This window comes from Aspergillus candidus, assembly GCF_002847045.1.
Source record: "Aspergillus candidus strain CBS 102.13 unplaced genomic scaffold BDW47scaffold_2, whole genome shotgun sequence".
NCBI lineage: Eukaryota > Fungi > Ascomycota > Eurotiomycetes > Eurotiales > Aspergillaceae > Aspergillus > Aspergillus candidus.
Genome location: NW_020194007.1, coordinates 377,129 through 396,129, shown reverse-complemented (window position 1 = coordinate 396,129; position 19,001 = coordinate 377,129). Strand labels below are relative to the sequence as shown.

General features: G+C 51.5%; 6 protein-coding genes across 6 annotated transcripts; 2 read left to right on the top strand and 4 right to left on the bottom strand.

Moving 5' to 3' along the window:
- Positions 1–910: 910 nt before the first annotated feature.
- On the bottom strand, positions 911–2,798 carry BDW47DRAFT_25491 (ammonium transporter). Its single transcript, XM_024818579.1, has 5 exons — positions 2,614–2,798; positions 2,341–2,555; positions 2,102–2,282; positions 1,734–2,054; positions 911–1,657 (listed from the first exon to the last, which is right to left on the bottom strand). Exons 1-5 carry the CDS (start codon positions 2,620–2,622, stop codon positions 959–961), a joined length of 1,425 nt encoding a protein of 474 aa, XP_024676190.1. The 5' UTR covers positions 2,623–2,798; the 3' UTR covers positions 911–958.
- A 471-nt stretch (positions 2,799–3,269) lies between these two features.
- On the bottom strand, positions 3,270–4,668 carry BDW47DRAFT_97996 (putative tartrate dehydrogenase). Its single transcript, XM_024820541.1, has 3 exons — positions 4,333–4,668; positions 3,744–4,234; positions 3,270–3,660 (listed from the first exon to the last, which is right to left on the bottom strand). The coding sequence occupies exons 1-3, from the start codon at positions 4,568–4,570 to the stop codon at positions 3,316–3,318; spliced, it is 1,074 nt and encodes a 357-aa protein (XP_024676189.1). The 5' UTR covers positions 4,571–4,668; the 3' UTR covers positions 3,270–3,315.
- Positions 4,669–8,023: 3,355 nt separating this feature from the next.
- On the top strand, positions 8,024–10,060 carry BDW47DRAFT_131450 (sugar porter family MFS transporter; the record flags this gene model as incomplete). The annotated part of the gene is made up of 7 exons (XM_024817313.1): positions 8,024–8,106; positions 8,183–8,640; positions 8,710–9,071; positions 9,142–9,291; positions 9,363–9,577; positions 9,646–9,738; positions 9,811–10,060. The coding sequence occupies 7 exons, from the start codon at positions 8,024–8,026 to the stop codon at positions 10,058–10,060; spliced, it is 1,611 nt and encodes a 536-aa protein (XP_024676188.1).
- Positions 10,061–10,736: 676 nt separating this feature from the next.
- Positions 10,737–12,392, bottom strand: BDW47DRAFT_97992 (flavin-containing monooxygenase). The gene has a single exon (XM_024820540.1). The coding sequence runs from the start codon at positions 12,303–12,305 to the stop codon at positions 10,851–10,853; it is 1,455 nt and encodes a 484-aa protein (XP_024676187.1). The 5' UTR covers positions 12,306–12,392; the 3' UTR covers positions 10,737–10,850.
- A 189-nt stretch (positions 12,393–12,581) lies between these two features.
- On the top strand, positions 12,582–14,034 carry BDW47DRAFT_25455 (SDR family oxidoreductase). Its single transcript, XM_024818578.1, has 3 exons — positions 12,582–13,187; positions 13,243–13,636; positions 13,699–14,034. The coding sequence occupies exons 1-3, from the start codon at positions 12,857–12,859 to the stop codon at positions 13,973–13,975; spliced, it is 1,002 nt and encodes a 333-aa protein (XP_024676186.1). The 5' UTR covers positions 12,582–12,856; the 3' UTR covers positions 13,976–14,034.
- Positions 14,035–15,710: 1,676 nt separating this feature from the next.
- Positions 15,711–18,822, bottom strand: BDW47DRAFT_25448 (lysophospholipid acyltransferase family protein). The gene is made up of 6 exons (XM_024818577.1): positions 17,796–18,822; positions 17,493–17,748; positions 16,773–17,442; positions 16,408–16,719; positions 16,097–16,353; positions 15,711–16,045 (listed from the first exon to the last, which is right to left on the bottom strand). The coding sequence occupies exons 1-6, from the start codon at positions 18,571–18,573 to the stop codon at positions 15,877–15,879; spliced, it is 2,442 nt and encodes an 813-aa protein (XP_024676185.1). The 5' UTR covers positions 18,574–18,822; the 3' UTR covers positions 15,711–15,876.
- Between the last annotated feature and the right edge of the window lie 179 nt (positions 18,823–19,001).

Sequence of the window (19,001 nt, the reverse complement as noted above, 5' to 3'; positions counted from 1 at the left end):
CTCATGTCCATGTCCATGTCCACGTCCAACCCTCCGAGAAATCAAGGCAAAATCTAAAATTAACCAAACCCACCGACCCATCGCAATTATCCCGGATAGATTAATGAAATCTCAAACCAATTGACTTTGTCCCCACCAATCCCACACCGGACGAGGAATGTCGCATTGACGTAAGCTCGACCCAGGGTTTCCAGGGTTTCCAGCCACTCCCCGTCCGGCCGTGCCTGAGGATCCAATCATGGGCCGAGTTGGTTATGATGCATGCGTCATCACCGTCTCCCGCCTTACTTTTCTGGGTTTGGTCGATATTACCCTGTTCATTTGCGCTATGGGGTTTTTGAAATGAGGTGGCCCTTTTCTTGTCAATGTTTGACACACGTGGTGATCTTTCTCTTTTCTAAGCTGTCAATAATCAGCACGGAGCAACTGACGGTTCAATGACAGGTTTTATAAAGTACTCACTTATGATAGCCTGGGTAAGTGGCATGGCTCGAGGCCCGTCTCGCCCGCAGCTGATAGTAAGGAGACCAGCACAATGCCAGACCTGCTGATCGTGCCACATACACGAGATGAATACGTATACGGACTACATTCCTATTATATATTAATGAATACAGGCAAGCTTGCAAGCTACAATGTCAAATTTCAAGTGGGTCTAGGGTAACATGTTCATTTAATTGTAGGTGGGACTGACTCATGCTGCATTGCTGACAGGGTCTGTTATGCAGGGTTCAATGTGGAGGGAATAAGTACGGATAATTAAGACACATCCATATCTCTTCAAGACATATACCCCGTACATCTGTGTCTTGTCATGTCTACGTCTATGTCCGCGTTGATGTCTACGGGTAAGTATGTGTATGTATAGATAGATCAATAATGGAAATCTACATATTGACAGAGATAAGATTGATACTACGCTCACTACTCACGACTGAACACGAAGGATCTATAAGGATCATGTATCCGCCTTCCTAACCTCCCCACCCCCCTCAGACGAAGACCCCGGCGCCTGCTGAACCCCCACCAGTATCGACGACATCGCCAACCCATCCACCAACGTCCAATCCCCAATCTGCTCATTGATAAACTGCGCCCGATCCAGCCCCACCATCTCCCCCTGCTCATCCACCCGCAGCTTCATCCCGGGGATATACTTTAACACAAGCAACAGCACACACGACACCGCAAACGAGTAAGCCGAGATCGCGCATATCTCCACCACCTGATACCCCACCTGGATACCATTACCATCAATAGCGCCCGAGGCGACCGTAGCACCGTCCAGCGACGAGATCGACTCTGTAGCGAACAAACCCGTCAGGAAGGCGCCGACAATGCCGCCGATCCCGTGAAGCTTGAACACGTCCATGCCCTCGTCGATGTGCAGCCAGTCGTTGACGTTCTGCAGTAGTGAACATACTATCCCTGTTATGAACCCGATCACCACTGCGAGCCATATCGATACGCAGCCTGCAGCGGGCGTGATGCCTACCAGGCCGGCGATGGCGCCTTCGCAGGCGCCCACGACGGAGAATTTGCCTCTGTTGCGGAGCATGTCGACGAGGACCCAGCCCAGGACGCCCATGCAGGCTGCTGTGTTGGTGTTAAAAATTGCCATTAGGGCGCGCATGCTGGCGTTGAGAGTGGACCCCCCCTGTTTCTTGTTAGTATCGATCTGCGTAGGACGGGGAGATGATGTCGGTGGAGGGGAGGAGGGGATTGATACTCACGTTAAACCCGAGCCACCCAGTCCAGATAAAGACCGTCCCCAGGAAGACAAGGGTAGGGTTATGCGGGCGTCGCAGCGAAGCCTCGCCGTCGTGGCGCCGTTTACCAAGTACAAGCGCATACGCCAGCGCGGAACACCCCGAGGCGATGTGGACGGGCCCTCCGCCAGCGAAGTCAATCGCGGGCAGATTGTACAGCCAGCCTTGGCTACTCCAGGTCCACCGCGCCAGGGGACAGTAGACGATAGTGGCCCAGCAGAAGCTGAAGATTAGGGAGGGGATGATGTTACCGCGTTCGAAGGCCCCGCCCACGACGATCATCACCTGGTTGCGGTCAGCGTAGTCGTCGATGAAGACGAGAGAGAACATACAGTGCAGGCGCAGAATAGCAGCTGATACAGACAGAAGAGAATCTCCGGGAGCACAGGTGATCCCGAGGACGGGGCGACTAGCACGTCCATCATGCCGAAATTCTTGAGCGTGCCGATGAAGGGGCCTCCATCGCGGGAATACGCGAGCGAGTAGCCCCAAAATAACCACTGGAATGTTGTTCTGCTTTGGTTAGTTGACACTGCGGCCTTACTTCCTGAGGGGGAGGAGGGGGGCATACACCGCTAGGATCATGAATGCCTGGAACAGCAGCGAGAGTGCCGACTTGCGCCGTGCTAGACCACTATACAGAAGTCCGATGCCAGGCAAGATCAGGTACACGACAAAGGTACATGCGAGAATGTAAACGTAGTTGAACTCGAACCCGGCATACTGAGTGTTGACGTCGACCTTTGTTGGGTCGCCGCCTTGGGGGATAGAGGGGTCGTATTCAGGCTGTGAACTCTGTCGTTAGCGAGGCCAATCCATCTTGCACCGTAGTGGATGGTCCTACCTCAGCCATAGCTCCTGCGTCTTCCTATCTCAGGTGTTACGTCTATATCATCAACAGTCAAATTCCACACCCAGAACCACAGAGCGACGGACACCCCATAATTATACCCCCTCACCCCCCAAACCACGATCATCTTAGCCAGTCGATCAATCGAGATATCGAGCTGAGAGGCGAAGCAAGCCTTATCTAGCCAAGCCGACAACAATACATCACCACGATAATACAGCTCTAGCTCTACGAAAATCCACTACTGAATAGAGTAAGCTGAGCTCAATGAACTGGCAGCACGAACCGCAGGAACCCTGATAAGAGAGAGCCAAGCGTGTAGTTATTGGTGCTGCTGGTGAAGCAAGGATCTAGAAGCCTTACTAGGTTTAGACTGCGGGTGTAGAAACCATGGGGTTATTGGTGGGAGATAGGCGATCCTTGCTGCTAATGCAGCCTTCTGGGGACTAGTAGGTTTGTTGGTATGAGGTAGATAGGTGGGTTTTATCATGTCTGGGGATGTTAAGGTCGTGTATGATGGGTCTGTTGATGATCTTGGTGATGCATGGGCGGGGAACCTGCAGTATACATGCACTAATAGTATGGTTGAGGCTATTGATGCACACCAACCTGACCATTACAATATCTGGTTATCAGTGATAGATAGACCATGATAAGTTAGTCACCAAAGTAGATAGCCTAAAAGACATGACAAAATCACGCCCCCAACCTCTCAACCTCCGCAACAACAGCATCCGTCACCTCCCTCGTCGTCGCCTTGCCGCCTAGATCGCGCGTGAGAATTCCCCGTTCACAGACATTCTCCACACAGTCGAGCAGCTTCTTTGATGCATCTTCCTCTCCCAACCAAGCCAGCATCTCTGCTGCCGTCCAGAATGTCGCTACAGGGTTGGCGATGCCTTGCCCCGTGATGTCAAACGCAGAGCCATGGATCGGCTCAAACATGCTCGGGTTTTCACGAGTAGGGTCGAGGTTTGATGTAGGCGCAATACCAATCGATCCAGCCAGCGCAGCTGCTAAATCAGATAAGATATCCGCGTGCTAGCACCTCGTTAGCCATGTTCCCAAGGGAGACTGCAAGAGCCAAGCCCGAACAAAGAAGGGGCCGAAAGAAAGAGAGATACCAAATTAGTAGCAACAACAGTATCAATCGACTCCGGCTTCAACACCATCCTCGTCGTCATAGCATCCACAAGCATCTTATCCACCGTAACATCAGGGAAATCGCTCGCCACCACCTTTGCCACTTCATCCCACAGTACCATCCCATTGCGCTGCGCATTACTCTTCGTAACGACCGTCAGCAGCTTCCTCGGGCGGCTCTGTGCCGTCTCAAACGCAAAGCGCATGATGCGCTCGACGCCGTGGCGCGAGAATATAGCCGTCTCGGTCGCGACCTCCCATGCCTGTCCACGGTGCGAGCGCCCCCCTTGCCCCGCGTACTCGCCCTCGCTGTTTTCGCGCACGATCACCCAGTCTAGGGAGCCCGGGGCACAGTTTCGGAGGGGGGACTCGGTGCCGCGGAAGATCTTGGTCGGACGGACGTTGGCGTATTGCTGGAAGGGTTGGCAGATAGCGAGGCGGAGGCCCCAGAGGGAGATGTGGTCGGGGACGTCTGATTTGTCAGTGGAAATTTTTATTGATATTGATATTCATTCTGCTTATTTGGATTTCTTGTGTCTTAGACGTGCGGGGTATGGGAATGTCACAGACCGGGAGCACCGACTGCGCCGAAGAGGATGGCATCGTGCTTTTTGAGCGCCTCGAGTCCCCCCTCTGGAATGTATGCCCCGGTTTTCTTGTACGTCTCCGAGCTCCAGTCGTAGTTTGTGAAGTTTAGGTTGAAGGTGTTGAGAGTTTCGGCGAGGGCTTTGAGGACTACGATGCCCGCCTCGATGACCTCCGGCCCGATGCCGTCTGCGGGGATTGCAGCGATGCTGTAGGTTTTCATTTTGATTTTAAATATAGAATCAACGATGAAAGTTGAAGGATGAGTTATAGACAAGGATAGATAAGCATTGATTAATGGTGTCTACGCATGAGTCAAAAGAAGCAGGATCTGATGATGCTCGGAGGTTGTCCGACGGACATTTGAATAGCCGGTGTGGGGTCGATGCTTGATCGTTTACCCAGACTTCTACCGGATTTGATTCTGCTCTCCTAGAATTGGAAATTTTGTTCCTTTGTCTGTTGTGTTAATCTGGTTATATATGCTTTGGATCACTTTATCTATTATGCTGTACTTGGATACTTGTCCTACTCGCACTGTAAGATGTACTCTGTATACAGGGGCTACATCTCCCGTCCAGGGCTGAATAAATCATTGCAATCCTTATTCTTAGCATATGTTGCGTTGAGTATAGAATGACTCACGAAAGCTGAAAGTGTCATGATAGATTTTATAGCCGAGTGGCAATTCCCATTTATTAGGTATAGAATATACTAGGTTAGATTCACTTGATTAATATGACATGAAAAGTGAAGGGTATTTTGAAGACTATGATAGGCCAGAACGCAAATATTGCTGTATACAGTATATGCATGATGGAACCAGATTTTCTAGTGCTTAGGACTCTAAGATCTGATTATTTGTATCTCTTTCTATGCTTTCTCGTACCAATTAATGTGGAATAGACGAGGGAAACCTCGAGGTAGTCCCATGGACGTCATAAGATAAACCGTCACTGTTGCTGGACTGTTCTACTAGTATCTCCACATCTGCTATGTAGATATTCCATATTCTACAGCACTGCGTTCTGTAATCTACTGGGATAGGACATGTTGAATGTGTCTTGGGATTTATAGAAGGTATAATGCATTATACGCTCCAACTCAACCGAACCTGGAGATTTGCTCAAGAATGCCAAGAGAGATACGGCTGTTTGTTTTAGGTGCCCTTTATAGATTTGGACACATTACTGGTAGCTACTCTCGACAGAAGCCAAATCACTTCCTAGTACACCCACTCATAGGTTACGGAAATAGTGAATTTGATCGGTCATACATTATCTGATCATGCAGACCTTGTGTACATTTTTTGGCCATTTTATATACAACTTGCAATGTTTCTTTACTTTCAATAGCATATTAAACTTGAAGCTTGACAAGAATCTGCGTTTTCATCTCTTTTCTCCATATATACCCATGCCTAGAATACTAACTCTAGAATTCTGTTACTGGGACTCTTCAGGAGATGGTGTCTGTTTGGAATCAGCTGTTAGTATTAAGATAAGATAGCTCTGTGGTATATAGCTATCTCTTCTTTTTATTCTTTTCTCTTTCGATGGATCCTGCTAGATTCTACTTTATGTAAGTATGTAAGAGGATCAATCCATTTGACGGCTCAACACATTGTTATATAGTGAGATATGACAAAATACTTCCAGGATATAAGGTTAGAAATATATGACCACTGTGCCATAGTACATGTTTCTAGTTGGACTTTAGCAGTCTTACCTTTGTCTTCCCCCCCTATCATTTTGTATGAAAAAGATAGCAGAAGTTGGAACAATTCCAACGCTTAGTAGTAATCTCATAAACCGAAGTCTGTGATTCAACGTAGCCGCATGACTGCATTCGATAATAAAGACCAATATAGATGTAATTTGGGAGTGGCTAGCCAATCAATTCGCCGCCTGGATCACCATTCTGTCATCTGTTGTAGATGAATCTCAATGCATGACGTAGGGGCGGTTATCTACGGAGTATTTACTAAATGTTTTAGATCTAATAATTCTATATGCTACTCCGTACGGTCGATTCCTGGGCTTGAGTTGATAGAGTCAAGCTTGCCTTCTAGGTTACTGTAAAACATGCGTGGCAGCAAGTATGGAAGAATAAGCTGTACCCTCCATACAGTTATCAAACACTCCTCGAATGAACAGAAGGGGAGAAATAAAAAAGCACCTTATATTCGCAGCAAATACAGAAAATAGTACACTGTGCAGTGGAGCACCTGTCGCAACTCGCGTGTATGTGCCCGGCCCGATCCCAGGTATGTGGGGGAAATAAACTGGAGAATGCTGGAGAGGAGGGGGTAGCATGCAACCACTTTGTTATTAGGTTGGGGCTACGGGCCACGCTTTGCATACACCCGCATATACGCATGACCCCCCTATTCACGGAGAGTCGGGGTTGATCGACTATTTTTATATTTATTAATTATTCATTTAGGCGTTTTGCCCGGGAACGGTAGACTGGAAAATGAATAGACGGAGTAATACAGCCTCGTCGATGACACACCTACCCACGTCGTTTAAATAAGCCTGGAAGGGCGATCAGTGGCGGCAATGGCTGGCTTTACTAGGATGAGTCTGGTCTAGTGCTCACTGTCCGCCAGCGAGCGGCCTCGTATAAGCTTTTTCTTCCCTATCAGTTCAGTCAATCTGCTTGACGACACGGGTGGCTGAGTGACATGGATGTGAAATAAGATGTCAGGGGGAGATTGTGTGTGTAAGATTAGCTGTTCAGGATGTGTACGTAAATAGTGTTTACAACTGCTGGAGTGCTGGGAATCGTCGAGATCACTACCGATTTAGGAGATCCCAAGCAAAAGACTTGGAACGATGGCGGGGGCGCTGACAGTGTAAGCCTGACTTGCGTTTGTTATAGGGATCAGCGTGCCGAGATTGGAAATCCTGGGTGCGATCGCATGCAGCTGCTACCGTGGTCGCTTTTTGATGCCACCATTCGCATCCTTCGACTTCGAGAAGCTCGGGGGTTCTTGCGCCCGTGGAGATCCTCAGCGTTCTCAGTGTGTCTTGTGAGTGTACTCCCTACCGCCATATGGTGCTCACGGTCCTTTGCCCCATACGGGCTGTCAGAGAGTCTCCACGCTGGATTTCTTGGGACAACTTGGCCAACTGGGCCACCTGGATCAGCTGGTGGACCAACCAAGGCGGCGGACGACATCCATGGCAGTGCAGCCCAATGAGAATCACACCTCGAGTGCCAACCGTATCAAGAGTTGCCAGCCGATGCTTGGTGCTCCACCATGACGCTTGACCCTAGTAGTGCATCCTGCTGGCGCTCAGATAGTGAATGACCAGAGCCTGAGGCATATTGATGATCGATCAACCCGGGTTAACTGAATCAGGAATCGACCACACCACGCGGGGATCCATCTTCTCCATGTCTGATTGGCGAAGTGGTTACTTCCGTCGCATGATGCCCTAACTGTCTGCCCAGTGTCAGTGTTGCGCCCGGATTGCACTAAATTGTCAACGCGGATGGGGCTATCTAAATGGAGCAAGATCTGTTGTTTCTCTTCGTACATGAGACTGGGGGGCGCTCGCATATTTGAAGGTCGCAGCCTGCCCTTCACGATCGGGTCGACTTTCTGTCTCTCATTTCCAGCCATATTCGTTAGCATTACTGTCACGAGCCAGTGACCCCCTCCGCCACAATGTTTGGCATCCCTCTTTACTTTGGCATGCGAGGTAACACCCTGAACTGGGCCATCGGGTTTATTGCCGGTCTTGATTTCCTGTACATCCTCCCACCCTTTTCTTACCTGCTCACCGGGAAAACACGAGAACGTGCCCACTAACATGTGCCACACAAGGCTCTTCGGATATGACCAGGGCGTAACAGGTGGTCTGCTCGACCTCCCGTCGTTCGTGAAATATTTCCCTAAGATCAACCCCAAAGAGGAAGGCATTTCGGAGGCGGAGGAGACCGCGCGCAACACCTATCAAGGCATCGCAGTGGCTGCCTACAATCTGGGCTGCTTCCTGGGCGCCGTGTTCACCATCTTCGTCGGGAACCCGCTGGGCCGTCGGAAGACGATCTTCTGGGGGTCGGTCGTTATGACCATCGGTGCGCTGCTGCAGTGCTGCGCGTACGATCTGCCCCAGTGGATTGTCGGCCGCATCGTGACCGGATGGGGGAATGGCATGAACACCAGTACTGTGCCTACGTGGCAGTCGGAGACGGCGCAGGCGCATGCACGCGGCAAGCTCGTCATGGTCGAAGGCATGTTGATCACAGCGGGGATCACCATTAGCTATTGGTTGAATTATGGTGAGTCCATTACCGTCGACGACATCCCGCTTGGGAACGGAGGAAGAAAAGAGACTTAGAATCAGACAGGCATGGCATGGATTGGCGAAAACGAAGTCTCCTGGCGTTTCCCGCTCGCGTTCCAAATCGTCTTCGCCCTGATCATCTTCGGCACCATTCTCAACCTCCCCGAGTCACCGCGATGGCTCGTGATGCAGGGCCGCGACGAAGAAGCCATTGAAGTACTCGAGGTTCTCAATGAAAAAAACCGCGACGATCCGTTCATCCAGAACGAATACAGATCTGTGCAGCAGACTGTAAAAGAGATGTCCCGGGGCTCGTACCGCAGTCTCTTCCAAATGACCGAATACCGTGAATTCCACCGTGTGGCTCTGGCCTACGTCTGTCAGATGTTCCAGCAAATCTCGGGGATCAATCTTATTACTTACTACGTATGGCCAGCCACGTTTCCACATCCCCTGTCTCCACCTACTATGGTGAGGCTAAAGGCTGACTTCCCAGGCCCCGAAACTCTTCGACGAGATCAACCTTTCGGAAAACAACTACCCCAAGTTGATCGCCGCCTGCAACGGCACCGAGTACTTCCTGGCATCTCTGATTCCGATTTTCATCATCGAAATGGCAGGTCGTCGCAAGCTTATGCTGATTGGCGTGCGTCATCCTTTCCACCCACTCCAAGTCCAGATGTAATATACCATGCTAACGATGAATTGAACCTGAAGGCAGCGGGAATGTCCCTCTCCATGGTCGCCCTAGCGGTCAGCTACGAGCAGCTGCACCAGCCCGAAAAGAACATGAAGGCGGCTCCCGCGCAAATTGTCTTCTTGTTCGTCTTCAACAGCTTCTTCGCACTGGGCTGGCTAGGCATGACGTGGTTGTACCCGGCTGAGATTGTGCCTTTGCGTATCCGCGCACCGACTAATGCGTTGTCAACGAGGTATACCCCTTACTTCGATACCCGCGCCTTTGCAAGGCAGAACCACTCACACATGGAATGATGAATAGTGCAAACTGGATCTTCAACTTCCTCGTCGTAATGATCACCCCCATCGCGTTCAAGACAATCGGGTATAAGACCTATGTTATTTTCGCCGTGATGTACGTTCTCCCTCTCCCAAACCCCTCTTCCAAGAAACATAAAAGAAACGGTGAAGATACTAACAACCAAAGCAACGCTGTCATCTTCCCAATTGTATATTTCTTCTACCCCGAGACACGCTACCGCTCGCTCGAAGAAATGGACGACATCTTCAAGAAGACCACCAACGTGTTCAACGTCGTGCACCACTCTATTAAAGAGCCACACCGCTTTGACAAATACGGTCAGCTCAAGCCTGAGTATGCGGAGGAGGTGCGTCGCCAGAGTATCAAGGAGGCGGATGCGGATGATGTTCATGAGGCGGTTGAGAAGGCTTCCTAGGTGCACGTGGTAGTTGGATACAGCTTTGGTTTTAGTTGGATCGGTGTTTAAGCTTAGTATATACATATAATTTGTCAGTTTTTGTCTTGTGGATTGTGTATTGGCATTTTTTTTTGATTCTGTTTGGTTCCTCTTTTTTTTCTGGCCTTGGTTGAGGTGACGTATGGATTGTACAGAATCGAACCTAGTACCTTATGCATTGCCCTTTCAAAGTGAAAATTTGAGGAGATCAGAACGGTGAGATGGCTGTTGGATGCTAACATCTATTGCAATGGCTCCTTTCCGGAGGAGGATGGTTGCCCTAGCCACTTGAGACAGTAATTAGTAAAGGTAAATGAAAGTTTTTAAATATTGACAAGCAAAGTGTTCCCTCACTGCTCTGAACTGTCATTGTCTTGTTTATATCGTCGAAGATAGAATGCTGTGTATCTTGGAAAAGCGTAAGTCAACACAATTAGTTATTGATATCTTGGACAAAGGGAATCGCATGAACGTGTGACAATTGAGGAACAGTAAAGGCTCAGTCTGCAGAGACACGATAATAAAGGAGATACATGTTCAGTTGGGTTGGAAGTCAGGTGACAGTGGCCATTGGCTTGACTGATCGCAGTTATTGCCATCTCAAATAGGATGCAGCTTTGTTTCCAGACCAGAGTCCATCCCGTTTCTGCATTCTGTTCAAACCTCGAGAATTCGAATAGGTGGTGCATTGGGCTATTCGCAGCGAAAACCCAGCTAGTACTTATGTATTTATCAAGATCACTACATCCACGAACACAGACGTTACCAATTAAACAAACTCCAACCCAGCAGTAACATCCCCATACCTTCCAAAAAACATATCCGAGAAATAGTCCGTCCGCGCCACCCAAGGCCTCGCTGCAGACGCCCTAGGCATGTCCTTCTGCGCGCGCACCAGATACGTCGAAGACAGGCTCATCATTGGTTTCCCATCTGTCCCTTGCGCACGGTCACGAACAGGGACAACGGCGGTGAGTCCGCCCTTCTCGAGCAATTTCAGCATTCGACAGGTCAGCTGCATGCATGCGTCAGCGCCGAGCGTCCACGACGCGTTGACGTATCCGAGGGATAGGGCCGCGTTGGGCAGATCCTGCAGCATGAGGCCGTTCCACATGAATTTCTGGGGAATGTCGAGGGGTTTTCCGTTCACGGTGAGGGGGATGCCGCCGCAGATTTGCATTCTGAGGCCTGTGGCTGTCACGATTATATCTGCGGGAACATATGTGCCGCTGGAGAGACGAATACCGTGGGTGTCGACTGTGGAAATGGTATCTGTTTGGATAGCTGCCTTGCGGGACGCGAGGGCCTTGAAGAAATCCCCATCTGGGGAGGCGCAGAGACGCTGCTCCCAAGGGTTGTAGCGCGGCTTGAAGTGCGGGTTCAGGGGAACATCCGCGGGGAGTTGGGATCTCGCTCCGCGATCAAGGAATGCTCGTGCGGAGCCTGGGAAAGCACGGCAAAAGCGGAAGAAAAGCTGACCGAAAACGAGCCTGAATATTCGGCGGATGTAGTAGACGCAGGACTTGGGTAGGAGACGCGCCCACCAGGAGTTTTGTGAGGAATTAGGCACCGCGACAATGTAAGACGGGCTGCGTTGGAGCATTGTTACGAGCTCAGCGCGCTCGGCGAGCTTTGGGATGAGTGTTACTGCCGTTGCACCGCTGCCGATGACGACGATGCGCTTGTCGGTGTAGTCGAGGGACTCGGGCCAGAATTGCGGGTGGATGACCCGGCCCTCGAAGTGGTCAAGACCAGGGATGTCCGTTGTCAGGGGCTGGTGGTAGTCGTAGTAGCCCGTCGCGAAGATGATGAACCGGGCGTGGATGGTCTTGTCGACGCCGGCGTGTTGAACTTCTGCTGTCCATTGATTTTGGGCCCATTCCAACGACGAGACGCGGTGATTGAAGAGGATGTGGTCCTTGAGGCGATAGGTGGTGGCCGCATCGTCGAGGTACTCCAGGATATCAGCGCCCTCGGCGATCGGGTTCGATCGATTCCATCTGTGCCAGGAGAAGCCAAATGTGTAAAGATCCGAGTCGGACCGTATACCGGGGTAGCGAAACAGATCCCAGGTCCCACCTATATTATCGCGGGCTTCTAGGATAGCAAAGTGATAGTGTGGTAGCTCTGTCCTGAGGTGGTAGGCGGCGTTGATTCCAGATATACCTGCTCCGATAATAAGCACGTCGAGAGGCTTTTCTCCGGGTCGGTATGATTCAGTCATTTTGGCTGCAGATGTCTGAAGTTCTAGATGTGTTCAGTGATCGAGGCCACGGAGCGACGTGGCTTTACATATCGTGCAACCATCGATCCTGCCCCTTCGGTACACACTAGCACATTGGTCAGATGTGAAGTTTGCCAGAAGCTTTCCTCACAACAAAACACGTCCACTATCTGCAGGCGCCCACCGTTCAACGTATAGCCCGCAGTTGACAATGCGATTGGGTGAAGCGGATTCTTTTTACCCAAATAGGCAAAAGCCCTCCGACTATTTTGTGGAGATTGTTGATCAGTAAGATCTGCGGCGGCCCCTTTTGGCCCGATCGGGTTAAAACCTTCCGCCTCCAAACTGGTATGTATGCCGGCTGCCTGTTGCAGAATTCCTCCTGGGGGAATTGATGCGAGATTGCGCAAACATAGGGCTTATAGCTGAGGTAATTTTAGTCCACGGACCGAGGGACGCCGTGAGAAAGCCCTTAATAGTCGCATATAAAAAGGCCCAGAAAAACTTGTGAACGATGGCGTTAAAACCGCCTAGAGTGGCAGAAATTCGACATGACGAATAAACAATTCCAGGTGTTATTGCATACAGCACAGTCGTTGTTTTCTGGGCTACCAGAAGGAATCCAGAAAGTGCTGTTTAACTCCCGTGTACAAAAAGGTCTAGCATTGTTCATCGCCTTCCGACTTGCGAAAGGGGTCAACAGCTATCTTTCGAGGCGCGCGCAGAACAACTGGTTGACAATTGACCAGTGGGACCCGGCTACAGAGCTGGTAGCCCTCACGGGAGGAGCCAGTGGTATTGGCAAACAGATGGTGAAAGATCTCTCGCAACAAAATGTCAAGATCGTGATCCTGGATGTAACGGAGCCGGACTATCCGCTGCGTAAGTTGTTGTCCCGCGTGCGTCGAGTTTCGTTGCTTGGCTGACCGTTCTAAAGCCCCAAATGTCTTTGTCTACCAGGCAGACATCACCTCCCGAGCGGCCCTCAAACAAGTGGCAGACCAGATCAGGAAAGACCATGGTGACCCCACGGTCCTAATCAACAATGCCGGGGTAGCATTGGGAGGGTCCATCCTGGACGAATCTGACGAGCATATCCGCCGCACCATGGAAGTGAACACGCTTTCGCACTTTTGGACGGTTAAGGAGTTTCTACCTAGTATGGTCGAGAAGGATCACGGTCACATCATTACCGTGGCGAGCTTAGCCAGCTTTGTCAGCTTCGTGGGTTGTGTCGACTATTCCTGCTCAAAAGCCTCGGCCTTGGCCTTTCACGAGGGTCTTACCCAAGAAATTCGGCATATATACGGCTCGAGGAATGTTAGAACAAGGTGTGTACAAGCCAATGCCATTCTCCCTTGAGAAAAGACCACGTTGGTTGATCGGTGATTAGTGTTATTCATCCTCTCTGGGTTCGCACTCCGATGATTGAAAAGATGACGCAGGCTGGCAGCCACTGGAAAGAGCCAGTCTTAGAGCCTCATGAGATCTCATCTGCTGTGATTCGGCAAATTGTTTCCGGTAATGGTGGGCAGGTCGTGATTCCTGGCTCGTACGGGCTAACTGCGCTTGTGAGGGCGTATCCGAATTGGATCCAGGAATGGATTCGCAACACAGCGTCTGAGAAAATTGTCACTCTGCGGCGTCTTGAGAGAGAGATGAGTAAGTAGATGGGGTGCTGATATGAGTAACCCAAGTGGATGGCGATAAGTTCAAACTTTGTGATGATACAATCTGCACGATTATTTTGGCCAAGCATCTGGTATGAGCTAGTGTCACCTGCAAGCTCAGGGCAAAACTACAAATGTAGGACCACGATCGACCAACTCAAAGACCGAGCCATTGAAGCCGGACAACCTCTGTTCCCAAAAGTATCGATGAAAGGAGACTATTCGGTCAACGCAGACAGGACGGACATTTAGTCGAGTAGAGGATTTCCACATATCGTCTATCGAGAGTGGCACTTCCAGCAGTGCTAGAATCAAGGGCAGGCCGACGTTCTGAAGGGTAACGTCGCTGCCCTGTCTGCTGAAGAATGCAGTTCGCTCGGCCAGGATCTCATCTGCGAGAGACGCGGCGGTGTCGTCCTGGCAGGTTAGCGGGTAGCGTAGACGGTGGATGAGCAGCAGGCTTGCGAGTCTGTACATAACCGCCTGGGTACGCATCAAAGCGATTTCCATTTCGCTGCAGCTCAAGGTATCGAGCGCTCTGTAGTCTGGTGTCCACTGACGTATCTGAGCTTCAATAACATCGAGTCGCGAGACCCGATCAGGGTCTGTGCGCATTTCATGGCCGACCACACACAAGTCATAGAGAGTGGGCAGCAAGGACGCGCACAAGCCAGCCAGGCGGTCGACAACAGGCGCATCGCGCAGCTGTGGTCGAATCACCGGCACTTCCCGGTGTGCCAAACAGTCGACGATATCCCAAAAAAGAGGGCTAATTGTGACGGGGTCAAGGAACTGAATCCGTGCAAAACTGGGGTACCATGGTTTGACCAGAGACAAAGCGTATCTCAAAATAAAAATCGACCCTGCGAAAGTGACAAATAAGTCAAATGCCGCTAGGGCTTGACCCAGCATCAGGACCGCCAGAGCGTCCTGGGCGCTAGTGACCTCGACAGTGCGCAGCTTCTGCAGCGACCGGGCGCCGCCTTCGATATCCACTCGTTCCGAGGTCGTTCGGCTAAAGCGAGCCCACTCCAGGAACGTGTCCATCGTGATGAACATCTCGTGAAGCAGCCAAGGGGAATTCTGGTGGCAGTAATGTATCGCACGGTGGAAGTCCCGTGCGAAGGAAGATCCGAACATCCATATGTCTAGTGCTTCGTAGAAAGTTGCGTCGTCTAGATCTGGGAGGGACAGCTGCTGCTGGATTCCGCGGTCGTGGTTTACCTGGACTAGTTCTGCGGAATGGACTTCACGGGAATTGCTGGAGTTGGTCGACGACGGCTGTGCACGATGTTTTCTGTCCACTGTATTGCCAGTTGATGACTCCCAAATGTCAAATGTGCCTTCTTGGTTGGATAATCCGGTGTTAGGTGGTCGTCCAATGCGCCCCGGACGGCGTGTCCTGGTGCATTCCAGGGACGAAGTCTGGCAGCGAATGCATTGCATGGAGTCGGGGGCTGGGTGGCATTTTCTTTTTCGCCGGAAGCATTCGTCGCAAGCCCCCAGAGAGGACATCTTATGAATTGGAAGGCCAAAGAAGACAGACGAGTGTCATCTCAGGGATAGATGTAAGATTAATCATGGAGGTCGGTTCGGGTGAACATCCACCAATCAACGGCCTGAACTACCTACTAACGTACCGGATGTACACTATGCCATGGTATTTTCTGATATTTACGAAGATGGTCAAGTCTACGAACCATAATTATAGTAAAAGAGTGATAATTGATTTCATGTACAATTGACCGATACTATGCAGGATTGGGCACTGCATCCCGTGCTTTCACACAATATCAGCACGAAAAGATATGTACAGATATATACGCCAAGTAATAATAGACAACGGGTATTGAAAGGGGAAAAAAGCGATCGCGGCAAATGAGGCACGTCAAAGGACAGCCTCATAACTTCGCACTGGGTTCGATCTCATTCCGCCGCATCGATCGCGTCGATACATCTACGTCTCCAGCCTGCTCGGGCCGCTTTGTGTTCGCAAACATCTTCCGGCCGGTAAGGTCCGACATGATAAGCACCCGGGAGGAGACCGTCGCGCCGTCTCGTCGATTTTTACTACGTTCGTTAGCATGGGCACAGTCTGAGTGCGAGCCACTGGAAACATACCCTTCTCGTCGGGACTGTGCGATTAGCTCGATGAAGTCCCACAGGCGCCCGCGGGCTACCAGACGGTCTGTCGTCGGATCTCTCTGCGGCATCCACTCCGGTGCCAGGCGCATCATAGCCACTGAGCCTTTCTCCTTGCCCTTGGCCACGAGGATGATGCCTTCTTCGACGAAGCGCTGGTACGAGTTCTTGAGGGCCTCTTTGTTCACGGCTTCGAAGTATGAAAGGTCGCCTTGGTGGTAGAGGGTTTTGCCCAGCTGGGAGGTCGGTTAGCGAACCATTCCGCGAGGATTGCAAAAGAAAAAACTTACAAGCTGTGCGTTGTCCTGGGCCTTCTTGTAGTCGAGCCAGACATCTTGGGGAGCGTTGCGGGGTGGCGTCAGCCCCAGGAGAGACACGGCCCCCAGCCACGAAGCTTCAATGAACGGCCAGGTCAAGAAGCAGTAGAAGTCGTAGTTCTCGCGGCCGCAACGACGCTCGGCCTCGCTGAGTTCCACGAACTGAGGGGCCCCTGCGCTATCCCTAGTGATCGTGATCACATCGTCCTTCTCTAATCCTTGGAGAGTTTTCTCCAGATTGGTGGCTAAACCCTCGGGCGGGAAGATGAACTCGCCGCGGAAAAGCTGATAGGGCGTTAGCCATTGACTACTAGAAAGGGGTGAGATGGCATGCATACCTGGGAGAGGAAGGAGACCTGGCTGAGAAGGTCTGCAAAAGAGATCCTTTGGTTAGAAGGCCCGCCGCCTTGCTTGACCCTGGTATACATGGCCGAGGACACCAACGCCTCGGTGATGAAGAGATGGATGGTCATATTTCGGTAGAACGAAAGCTGGAAACGGTCCACTGCGTAGTAGGTCTGCTCCGCGAGACCACTGATCTCCCCAACAAGCTGCGGTCCCATCACCTCGAGCGCCCGGTCGATGACCACCTCGGTGGGGTAGCGGTAGAAGTGGGCGACCCGACCCCCCTTGGCGCGGACACGTTCACAGAGCCATTCGACGCGACGCACTAGTTCCCCCTTGCCGACACCGCGCCCACGGAGAGTCAGTAGCACCGTTCCCACCAGTGCAGTAGGCATCATCACGGAAGCATCATTGATGTCGGAGAGAACGCGATAACCCAAGGTCCGTAGAACGCGACCCCGGTCTGTATAGCTCAGGGGCTGTCCACTGATATGATCAGGGAGCCGCGTGAGTTGTTGACCAATGAACTCGCGAAGGCTCCAGGGCTCGTGGAAACGGACATCCACCCGACCGAGTTTCAGAGATAGGACCGAAGAGGACGAGAGGAAGTCCGACAGGTTTTCTTTCCGTTTGGGTTGACCAAGTAGCTCGCTGATATATGATCTGCGCGATGTCAGTAGGGGCACAAACATTTCCTATGTTCAGATACATACTCTGTCTCGATAACCTTGTCGTATTGCGTGCTGACCGGGCAGATGATCGTATCCTCAACGCGACCGGAGAGTACACTATCCAAGATGAAACTCAAAATACCGAATTTCGGCGACAGGAGTTTTCCGGTCCTCGACCGTCCGCCTTCGATGAAACACTCAAAGTTGAACCCCTGCTGCAACATGGTATCGATATACGACTGCACGACGGTATTGTAGAGCGGGTCATTCCCAAAGCTTCGTCGAATCCACATGGCACCTGTATCTATGAGCATTGGTCAACTAGAAGAGCGCTCCGAATCATACCTGCATGCTGTAAAAACGAGCCCAGCATAGGAAGGTTCAGATTATCGCCCGCCACAACCACCGGAAGACCGATCCCCAGACGGTAGCAGATCAGCTGGAGCGAGACGTAGTCCACGTGGGATTTGTGACAGGGTAAAAAGACAATCGAGCGCTTCTTCTTAGCAGCCTCTTCGGCCACCGACCGCAGACGGAGCACCTCCTCACTCGACACATGGATCCCCTGGTCATAAGCACGGGTCAGCAGCTGCGTACAGAGATAGTACGCGCCACGGATAAAACGCTTGCTCTCCATTTTGCAGATCATATTGTCCAGCATCGAATCCACCACCTCATTCAGATTCCGTTCAATCTCGCTCCGGCGATGCGCGCGCTTCTTCTCAAGCGGCCCCGGCTGGACGGATAGCAGTCCCTCCTTGTCTTCCACGCCCAATCGCACCTCCGCCAGTTCCTTGACCTTATTCTGCAGCAACGGACTGTCCAAGATGAGCGACTTCATGCGTTCCGAAAAACCGGAGTAGAAGATGGGCTGGCCGATCACATCGTCGTAGGCCCGCCACCCCGTGCCGGACATGTGTAGACTGACTTCCCGCAGGAAGTGGAAGGGGTTCTCGCGAAAGCGCGCCATGTGGTGGACCAGGTTCCGCTCGGTTATCTGGCCATCTTGCGGCTCCTTTTCTTCGTGGCCACCGGTGACCGCGCTGGGGTGGATGGTGAGCTTATCGCCGACGATTTCAAGATCTGGGGCGGACTGGCCCATTGGGCTCTTGTTCGATGCCATGGCCACGGGTGGCGGATGTCGGCGACGGCAACGTTCGCAGGTCAAATTGATCTGTCACCGTGATCTATCCAGCTCAACGTTCGAACTGGGCAGATGATGGATCAATATTCAGGCACAACACGGGCGGGATGACGGTTGAAACAACCGACTGGCCACGAAATATCGAGCAAAACGAGGAGAAAAGCAACGGAAGAGCTGCAATGAGTAACACAGCTGCAGAATGAGGTGCGGCGAATCCTGGACACTGGCGGGAAAGTCCCGGTTCGTAAGGGCGACTCTCACTGGCCACGATTCCCAACAAAAGGTAACGATCATCCCCGGTTTTACCCCAGAGGACCGAGGGCCGCGGTCACGTGGACGCGGTCATGCGGATACAAGGCCGTTGGTATGAATATTAGGTAACTATGCATGGCTGAGTCACCGAGAAT

What these genes read in the sequence shown, in the direction of transcription:
- BDW47DRAFT_97996 (XM_024820541.1), bottom strand. Translation starts at nt 4,570, where the DNA reads ATGAAAACCTACAGCATCGCTGCAATCCCCGCAGACGGCATCGGGCCG. An exon ending in CGGCGCAGTCGGTGCTCCCG is followed by an intron (nt 4,235 to 4,332) that starts GTCTGTGACATT and finishes CTGACAAATCAG; the next exon opens with ACGTCCCCGACCACATCTCC. An exon ending in CTGTTGTTGCTACTAATTTG is followed by an intron (nt 3,661 to 3,743) that starts GTATCTCTCTTT and finishes ACGAGGTGCTAG; the next exon opens with CACGCGGATATCTTATCTGA.
- BDW47DRAFT_97992 (XM_024820540.1), bottom strand. Translation starts at nt 12,305, where the DNA reads ATGACTGAATCATACCGACCCGGAGAAAAGCCTCTCGACGTGCTTATT.
- BDW47DRAFT_25448 (XM_024818577.1), bottom strand. Translation starts at nt 18,573, where the DNA reads ATGGCATCGAACAAGAGCCCAATGGGCCAGTCCGCCCCAGATCTTGAA. An exon ending in GACAAGGTTATCGAGACAGA is followed by an intron (nt 17,443 to 17,492) that starts GTATGTATCTGA and finishes GACATCGCGCAG; the next exon opens with ATCATATATCAGCGAGCTAC. An exon ending in AGGTCTCCTTCCTCTCCCAG is followed by an intron (nt 16,720 to 16,772) that starts GTATGCATGCCA and finishes ACGCCCTATCAG; the next exon opens with CTTTTCCGCGGCGAGTTCAT.
- BDW47DRAFT_25491 (XM_024818579.1), bottom strand. An exon ending in GCATTCATGATCCTAGCGGT is followed by an intron (nt 2,283 to 2,340) that starts GTATGCCCCCCT and finishes TAACCAAAGCAG; the next exon opens with AACAACATTCCAGTGGTTAT. An exon ending in CTGGGTGGCTCGGGTTTAAC is followed by an intron (nt 1,658 to 1,733) that starts GTGAGTATCAAT and finishes AACAAGAAACAG; the next exon opens with GGGGGGTCCACTCTCAACGC.
- BDW47DRAFT_25455 (XM_024818578.1), top strand. Translation starts at nt 12,857, where the DNA reads ATGACGAATAAACAATTCCAGGTGTTATTGCATACAGCACAGTCGTTG. An exon ending in GGAGCCGGACTATCCGCTGC is followed by an intron (nt 13,188 to 13,242) that starts GTAAGTTGTTGT and finishes ACCGTTCTAAAG; the next exon opens with CCCCAAATGTCTTTGTCTAC. An exon ending in TCGAGGAATGTTAGAACAAG is followed by an intron (nt 13,637 to 13,698) that starts GTGTGTACAAGC and finishes ATCGGTGATTAG; the next exon opens with TGTTATTCATCCTCTCTGGG.